The 9,353-nt window shown below is 37.4% G+C and overlaps 1 protein-coding gene across 1 annotated transcript; it reads left to right on the top strand.

Moving 5' to 3' along the window:
* The first annotated feature begins 3,527 nt into the window (after positions 1-3,527).
* Positions 3,528-8,672, top strand: LOC149075484 (tubulin alpha chain, testis-specific). The gene is made up of 4 exons (XM_089242847.1): positions 3,528-3,669; positions 5,606-6,136; positions 6,307-6,834; positions 8,305-8,672. The coding sequence occupies exons 2-4, from the start codon at positions 5,609-5,611 to the stop codon at positions 8,602-8,604; spliced, it is 1,356 nt and encodes a 451-aa protein (XP_089098973.1). The 5' UTR covers positions 3,528-3,669; positions 5,606-5,608; the 3' UTR covers positions 8,605-8,672.
* Positions 8,673-9,353: the final 681 nt, after the last annotated feature.

Below are 9,353 nucleotides of genomic sequence, written 5' to 3'. Positions count from 1 at the left end.
CATAGACAATGACAAGCTATTGTATAAAAATGTCTGGACTAAAATGATCTCCCGTATGTTTCAAGGTTCTCGAACGAAATGATGTGAATAAAAACCGGCGGAGCGAGATATCATCACGTATGGGAAAGAAAACAGTTGTCGTCGACAGGATGAATCTGAATCACCTTGGAAAGCATACCCTTTTCTTTTGAAAGAATGAATACAATAGTGTTCCATTATTATTATTATTTCCAGAGGCGGATTTATGGTCTTGCTACCTGTGGGCTACACAGATTTGCCACGCTTCTCTCATTCTAGTCTAATTTTCTTGTCCACTCATTCGTTAAATTTGCTGCCCCTCAAATAGACGACCCTGACAATATGTCTCTGTGTCACTCTTTTGGTAACTCGCATGCTCGCACATTCCCTAGGTCAATCATATGCTTGCTCACTTTCTTGATCACTCTTTTGGCCGCCCGCCACTGACCTGCTTCACCAAACACCAACTTCGCTATATCGCTATACTGTAATTTACTGCCTTTAACGAGTTGGGCTGGAAATGAAGGCGTCATTCATCGGTGGTCACTAAGATTTTAGGGAAAATATCTATATTGTTCCCCAGGTTCGACCGTGGGACGTGACGGTGGTAGACGAGTATCTTACCACCTGGTCCTTCGCTCTTTAGGTCACTCCCATGCTCGCACACTCTCTGCGACGCTGTTTTGGTCATTCACATGCTTACACACAGTTTTGGTCACTCACATGCTTACACACAGTTTTGGTCACTCACATGCTTACACACAGTTTTGGTCACTCACATGCTCACACACAGTTTTGGTCACTCACATGTTTACACACAGTTTTGGTCACTCACATGCCTACACACGCTCTAGATCAGTGCCGTCTTAACGTGAGGGGCCCACTCTCTTGGTCATTCTTTGAGCACTCTTTGTCATTATTAAGATCGCACACTGATCTTATCCCTATCTCTCTAGGCCACTTATTTGTCCCCCACATGCTTGTAAACTCTCTAGGTCACTCGTTTGATTACTCAACTGACCTGGTCCTATGCTCTCCAGGTAGACGATTTATTGTTTCACTACCTGTAGGCTATACAAATTTTGCTGCTTTTCTCCCATTCGGCTTAATTTCTCGACCACTCATTCCTCGAATTTACCGCCCTGGTCTATAACTCGCTAACTCCCCCCCCCCCCCAATAAATACGCCTCTGCTGTTTTTAACATTATTTATTATAATCAATACGTTTAGGAAGTGTTTGAGACGCATTGATGCTCAGCTTTAGCTTCATGTAAGAGATTTTGATTTCTGAATTGATTCCGGGTCGCTCATGAGCACCCACAGCTCCGACGCCACCGTGCACGAGAATAGCAGTGTGTTTCATATAGCTAGGGAAATATAAGAATCCTCAATCAAAAGATTTCCAATTTTGATATAGTGTGGGTCTGAACGTGTGTGAGCCATGAGGAGTCCAGAGTCAAACAAGGGCTTTTAAGTAAATGAACATTTTCATTGATTGGAAAATATTTCTTCAGTGCTTTGAATTAGTTTTGTATATTTAGTACGCCATTTTCTGAAGTTATTATTTCTTTCATTAATTTTCAGATTAGTTATTTGTTGAATTCTGAAGTTCCTTTGATTAATTTTTTTCCTTCAATTCTGAAATTAGTTTTTATTAAGCATTTTTGTGTTTTTATAAGTTCTGAAATTAATCCCTTTGACTATTTCTGTATTTTTGTCAACTCTGAAATATCCTCTTTCATTAATTCTGAAATTAGTTTTTTCATTAATTTCGAAAGTACCATTTCTTTTATTAGCTTTGAAATTAGTTTCTTTTCTTTGAATTAACTGAGCATTTTTATTAATTCTGAAAATATTTATTTCATTGGTTCTGAACGAGATCCTTACTATTTCTGCATCAGTACTATTTCTGCATTTCCATTGATTTTGAAATTATTTCTTTCATTAATTCGGAAGTTAATTAATTCTAACATAATTTCTATATTTCAATTAATTATGAAATTATTTATTCTGTTATTTTTGAAATATTATTTCTTTTATTTATTGTGAAATTTTACTTTTTTAATTCTTTGGATTAACTTCCTTTTTTTAAAATAAATTCTGAACTTATTCAGAATTCTTCCACTAATTCTGAAATTATTTCCTTCATTGATTTTGAAGTAGTTCTTTTATTTATATATATATATATTTTGAAAGTGTTTCATTATATTTAAATATATTTCTTTGATTTTGAAAAGTTGCTTGTTTCATTAACTTTGAAGTTGCTTGTTTCTTCCATTCTTTCTTTAATTCCGAAATTGTTTCTTTCATTGACGTTCTACCTTCCATTAATTTTGGAATTGTTTCATTATTTTTAAATATATTTCTTTGATTTTGAAAAGTTGCTTGTTTCATTAACTTTGAAGTTGCTTGTTTCTTCCATTCTTTCTTTAATTCCGAAATTGTTTCTTTCATTAACTTGTTTCTTTCATTGACGTTTTGGAATTGTTTCATTATATTTAGATATATTTCTTTGATTTTGAAAAGTTGCTTGCTTCATTAACTTTGAAGTTGCTTGTTTCTTCCATTCTTTCTTTAATTCCGAAATTGTTTCTTTCATTGACGTTCTACCTTCCATTAATTTTGGAATTGTTTCATTATTTTTAAATATATTTCTTTGATTTTGAAAAGTTACTTGTTTCATTAACTTTGAAGTTGCTTGTTTCTTCCATTCTTTTTTTAATTCCGAAATTGTTTCTTTCATTAACTTGTTTCTTTCATTGACGTTTTGGAATTGTTTCATTATATTTAGATATATTTCTTTGATTTTGAAAAGTTGCTTGTTTCATGAACTTTGAAGTTGCTTGTTTCTTCCATTCTTTCTTTAATTCCGAAATTGTTTCTTTCATTGACGTTCTACCTTCCATTAATTTTGGAATTGTTTCATTATTTTTAAATATATTTCTTTGATTTTGAAAAGTTACTTGTTTCATTAACTTTGAAGTTGCTTGTTTCTTCCATTCTTTCTTTAATTCCGAAATTGTTTCTTTCATTGACGTTCTACCTTCCATTAATTTTGGAATTGTTTCATTATTTTTAAATATATTTCTTTGATTTTGAAAAGTTACTTGTTTCATTAACTTTGAAGTTGCTTGTTTCTTCCATTCTTTCTTTAATTCCGAAATTGTTTCTTTCATTAACTTGCTTCTTTCATTGACGTTTTGGAATTGTTTCATTATATTTAGATATATTTCTTTGATTTTGAAAAGTTGCTTGTTTCATTAACTTTGAAGTTGCTTGTTTCTTCCATTCTTTCTTTAATTCCGAAATTGTTTCTTTCATTAAGTTTTTGAAATTACTTTCATGACGTATATAAAAAAGTTTTTTGCGCTCATATAAAAATGAACTATAATGATCCCTCTTCTTTTTTTCCCCCGACTGCCATCAAGGCCATTATAATGCTCCTACTACGCAAGCGCGAAAAGGGTCGATCCTGATTGGCTACCGGCCGGTTTCACTTCTGTTCAATACATATTTCTGTTGAGCTGTCACATCACTTCTTTGTCTAGGTTTTGGGCGAGTACAGTTGCTCTTCTCGTGCCAATACCTTAACCAACATTTTCCTCATCCCATCACCTTAAAATTACCAAATCCAACACCGAATAATTATCAGTGAGTATAATTCTAGAATTATATTTCACTCTTTTTTCATTTCTTTCTTAAAATTAAATTTCTTTAAAGCGGTAATTACAATAGAAATGAGCGATATGGGCGTGACCTGTGATGACAGATCTCTCTTGACGTCTAGCTTTAATTTTCCCCGCTTTTGTTTAAATTATTAATAAAACAATATTTGGCCAAATTGTTAGAGAGTTGTTTATCTAGAGATTTTATGTTTATGGGAGATTTGTGTATATTTGATCAGCTTTTAAAGCGAGTCATTGAGTAAGTGAGGGGAAAAAAAAAGAAAATGGCTAGCGCATCCTGTGTGTGTGGAGATGTGTACAGGTGGCTGTCATTGAGGATGTAGATGTCGAAATTTCGTGGCATTAGTGTTATTTTCCTCTAAAATGTCTGGAGGCTTCTTATATTCGAATGACATGTAAATGACATTCAGTTAAGTTATTGAAAACCAGTTGTGAAGTTGAGCTACATGGTGACGTCATTTTAGGTCACATGAAGCGTGACCATTTTGGGGGGGGGGGAAGGACATTCATTGTTTCGTGGTTCCCTCTTTATTATCGCTTTCGGGCAATAGCTGGTTATAGCCCAGGCCGGCAAATTTGAGAAATGAATGATCAGGAAAATTAGGTGGATTAACCATGCACTATACAAATTTCCTATGCCCAGAGAGTAAGGAATGAAGTCAGTGAGTGTCCTAGATAGAGAGGGACTATGTTGGTGAATGACTGGAACAGTGACCCTGGGTGTGGAAGAATATGAATGACTAGAAGAGTGTCATATGACTAGAGAATGACTAGACAGATGGATCTGGTCAGTGAGCAATCACCAGTGATCTGGTGGGTGTGCTAACATAAGAATGACCAAAAGAGCAACGTAGAGACCAGAAGAGTGACCAAGAAAATGTGCAAACACGTGAGTGACTAAAAGACAGACCAGAATTGAATTTTGGCTGATTCTCAGCCCTAAGGGCCGCCTGTCAGCATCAGCATACAAACTGGCCATGAAGGCCTATGAAGAAAAGAGAAGTATAAATTGTTTGTATATAGTATTATGTTGTGCGTGTTTGTGTTTGATAAGAAAAAGTCCAATCAGTCACGGTCTGTCCTCCAACATACTAATGCCACCACAACGTACCACTAAGGGAGAAAGTCCATTCACTTGCAACATCTATTCCGGGTGAAAAAAAGGAAAAAACATCACGTGTGTTGTGACTAAAAGAGTGATGCATGGAATCTTATTTAGTTTGAAATGGGCGGCAAATCTGAGAAATGAGTGGTCAGGATAATTAGAATGTGGACGATTGGCTACACCAATTTTTTGTGTAATTGTAAATTCACCTATATCCAGAGAGAAAGGTGTGTAAGCGTGTTAATGACTAAAAGAGCAATCTAGAGAGTGAGGCCAGATCAGGGAGTAACCAGTGTGTTAAATTTGAGGAATGAGTAGTCCAGAAAAAGACTGATGACTGAAGAGGGAGCAAAATGTGTATAGCTAAAATTTGACAAAACTGTAAAACCACCTCTGACCATTGCCATATTTTTCTCATAGGTTTCAATATGGATTAGAATTAGACTTGTAAAGCTACTATTTAAAACAAAACTAAATGGTAATTTCTTTATCAAATCAACTCTATAAGAGAAATGAAAATAAACAGTGAGGCATTGGAGCTGTGTTGTTCTATTCAAGCAATAATGTGTCTTGGAGCTTAGGGCTGAGCATTCATTAAAACTCTGAAAAAAAAATACACACAAAGCATTCACAATGGTCTTGAATAAACTGATGCAATACCCATTAAATAAAAAGAAAAGAAACCCATCTTATCTATTATTTAAATGGCTTCCTGTGGTCAAGAATGATTATTTTAAGACATGTATCTTTCAATGGAAATTTACGTTAAATTTTTTTTTCTTTTGTCTCGTTTCAGATCATGCGTGAATGTATCAGTGTCCACGTTGGCCAGGCTGGTGTCCAGATCGGCAATGCCTGCTGGGAGCTCTATTGTCTGGAGCATGGTATTCAACCCGATGGTCAGATGCCTAGTGACAAGACAATTGGTGGTGGAGATGATTCTTTCAACACTTTCTTCAGTGAGACCGGAGCTGGCAAACACGTACCCCGAGCCGTGTACGTAGATCTGGAACCCACCGTGGTCGACGAAGTCCGTACCGGAACCTACCGGCAGCTGTTTCATCCGGAACAGCTGATCACTGGCAAAGAAGATGCTGCTAACAATTATGCCAGGGGCCATTATACTATTGGCAAAGAAATCGTTGATCTCGTTCTGGACAGGATCAGGAAATTGGCCGACCAATGTACTGGCTTACAAGGCTTTTTGATCTTCCATAGTTTCGGCGGCGGTACTGGCTCTGGTTTTACTTCTTTGTTGATGGAGAGGCTTTCGGTTGATTATGGCAAGAAGTCCAAGCTTGAATTTGCAATTTATCCAGCACCACAAGTATGATTATCTTAATATTTGTTGTGATGTATTTTTTTGTCTTATTTCCCGATTCAATGTTCCTTTTCAAGGAATTACACATTGTTCTTATTAATCCTGTGTATTTTATTGATTGCTTTGTTTCTGTATTTCGTTCGATGCAATTGACAGATATTGAACATTTTCCTTAGGTCTCGACAGCTGTTGTGGAGCCATACAATTCCATCCTGACGACCCATACCACTCTGGAGCATTCCGATTGTGCCTTCATGGTCGACAACGAAGCCATCTACGACATCTGCCGAAGGAACCTGGACATTGAGCGACCGACTTACACAAATCTGAACAGATTGATCGGCCAGATTGTTTCGTCGATAACGGCATCTCTGCGTTTCGATGGAGCTCTGAACGTCGATCTGACCGAATTCCAGACCAACTTGGTACCGTATCCCAGGATTCATTTCCCACTCGTCACTTACGCTCCTGTCATCTCAGCTGAGAAGGCCTATCATGAACAACTGACAGTAGCAGAGATAACCAATGCCTGTTTCGAGCCAGCTAACCAGATGGTAAAATGTGATCCGCGTCATGGCAAGTACATGGCCTGCTGCCTCCTGTACCGTGGTGATGTCGTTCCCAAAGATGTCAATGCCGCCATCGCTGCTATCAAGACAAAGCGTACGATTCAGTTCGTAGACTGGTGTCCAACTGGTTTCAAAGTGAGTAGTTTGAATGTTATCCACTATTTCTTCAATCAATTTGTAATGTATGTGACACCTTGTGAAATATTGAAGACACCAGTTGTGCATACTGTAGATGGGGGGGGGGCGGAAGTGTTCAGTCTGCAGGTCAGGAACTTGATTACTAAATGATCTGTATTTTATGGAATGCTCGTGTAATTTCGGTCGTCCCAACTTTTTCATGAAATGATGTCAAGAATTGAGATTTTTTTAGTCTCCCAAATTATTACTCTCATTATCATACGATAAATTCTTGCTGAATATAATGTTAAAATTCTTCGAATTTCTACCGTGATTGTAAAAGAAATTCTTTTTATATTTATTTTTTGTGTAGAATTTGGATCTGTGGAGGAAAACCTCTCTTATTCAAGTTGGCAGCTGTGTAATCGTCAACTTTATGGGCGGTTGAAATGGTTTTTTTTTGGCTTTATTTAGCCAAAGAAATGTCAGATATGCAACTTTAATTGACTGACATAGATTTTTTTATGCTGTAATTGACAACTTTATTAGGCTTTGGCAAAATTTTTTAGCCAAAATCATCACTTTTACAATGCTTTTACCAGAGAAAAACACCTTTTTTTTTTCAGTTTTCTTTTTGTGATTTCCTGTATTTTTTTTATGTAGGAAAAGTGGTTGGGTGGGCATTTATTTTGTTGTGTGTACCCAGGGCCGCAACTAGGATTCTTGCCGCAGAGGCAACTTTAAAATTTGATAATTCTATATAATGTGTTTTGTCCCCACATAAAACTGCCATCCCCCCCCCTTAAATTTTGTTGCCTGGTGTAGTTGCCCCTCCGCCTGGCCCGTTTCAGTTCTGGCCCTGTGTGTACCAATATTTTTTTAGTGGGACTGGGACATCTTCCCTGCGCTAGGTGGGACCTCTTGGTGGAGGTTGCACCCGCTTGCTGCAGATCAGGGGTTCTTAACCTTTTTTTAACCCCGCAGCCCAAAACAAACAACATGATTAGGTTTGCGACCCATAGGATTGTTTGTTCTTTGAAATTAGTGAAACCAGAGTGAAACGATAGGTGCATTTACAACAGGACTATAGGTGGATTTGAATGACACAGACACACATTTGGCGAGCCAGTGCAAATCAAGTTTGGATTATGACCCATAGCTCAAAAATCCGTCTGTAAATGGATTTTAACGAGCCATCTCGCAAGTTCTTGCAAATTAAGTTTGGATGGTGAGTCACAGATATCTCAAAAACCCTTTGCTTTAAGTTAAATTGTATGATCCTTCTCGGAAGCCTCTGAGAATCTGAAGGGGTGGGAAACCATAGTTCATGATTCCCCAGCCGTTAGTGGATTTGAATGATCTATCTCAGAAGCCCCTGCAACCCAAGTTTGGGTTGGACCCATGGCTTAAGAACCACTGCTGTAGATGGTTTGTAAGTTTAGTGAACATGAAAATTAAATCTTTTTTTCTCCTCTCTATTTTATATAGGTTGGCATCAATTATCAGCCACCGACTGTCGTTCCTGGCGGAGATTTAGCAAAGGTGCAGCGAGCTGTTTGTATGTTGTCCAACACTACTGCCATCGCCGAAGCTTGGGCCCGTTTGGATCACAAGTTCGATCTCATGTATGCAAAGCGTGCCTTCGTCCACTGGTACGTCGGTGAGGGTATGGAAGAGGGCGAATTCTCAGAAGCGAGAGAAGACTTGGCAGCTTTGGAGAAGGATTATGAAGAGGTTGGCATTGATTCCACTGAAGGCGCTGAAGACGACGGAGATGAAGAATTTTAAAAATTCCAGTAACTTTCAACATTCGGCAAATTACTTGATACAGATGAATAAATGCAATACTCAGTGAATGGTTGATTTTTCTTCCAGATTTTATTTGCCATTATTAATTTTGAGATTTAAGTAGTTTTTGTGCTTCTGGATCATTTTCAAAAACAGTCTCTTGGTTTTAGCAATGATTTCTATATGCGAGCATTTTTTTTCTCTTGGGATCTGGAAATTTTGTCCATCCTCACCGTATGAGTGACTGTGAGGCTCTGGTCATATGAGAGTGATTATGTTAGTGACTACATTTCGGTCCTTTATATGGTTGCATACTGTTCCTGTTGCTCACTCACTCATATGGTCACCCACATTTTCAATTGGTTACTTGTATAGTTGCTGATATGGTGGGGCAGGCTAAATTTCTGTAAACCATTTTTCATTGATCTCTGATGATAACTTGCTGAACTATATAGGATGGCAATAGCCATATTTCATTGATAGCCCCCCAATCATAGCCCCATTTTTTTAAAATATTCTATAGGATGTACAGGTATAATGTTACATATAAAACCCAATACCATAGCTGCCAAGTCTCCCGAATTTTAGCTTCATCGCTCGACCTCCCGAAAAAGTTCTTAAATCTCCGAATTTTTATGAAAATCACAAAAATCCTTAATTGTCCCTAAAAATTCCCTACTTCATTAACAAAAATCCCCGCTTATGAAAACGATCCCTAAGGAATTTCTTGTGGGGCATGAAGCCTCTTT

The sequence above is a fragment of the Pholcus phalangioides genome, unplaced genomic scaffold (assembly GCF_987345545.1).
Source record: "Pholcus phalangioides strain wild (caught in Gottingen) unplaced genomic scaffold, Ppha-v1.0 ptg000015l_1, whole genome shotgun sequence".
NCBI lineage: Eukaryota > Metazoa > Arthropoda > Arachnida > Araneae > Pholcidae > Pholcus > Pholcus phalangioides.
Note: the sequence above shows the minus strand (reverse complement) of the source record. Positions and strands in the feature narration are given on the sequence as shown.

Bases quoted from the DNA above. Each gene is read 5' to 3' on its own strand.
- LOC149075484 (XM_089242847.1), top strand. From the start codon at position 5,609: ATGCGTGAATGTATCAGTGTCCACGTTGGCCAGGCTGGTGTCCAGATC. The intron at 6,137-6,306 runs GTATGATTATCT...CATTTTCCTTAG, and splicing joins CAATTTATCCAGCACCACAA to GTCTCGACAGCTGTTGTGGA. The intron at 6,835-8,304 runs GTGAGTAGTTTG...TATTTTATATAG, and splicing joins GGTGTCCAACTGGTTTCAAA to GTTGGCATCAATTATCAGCC.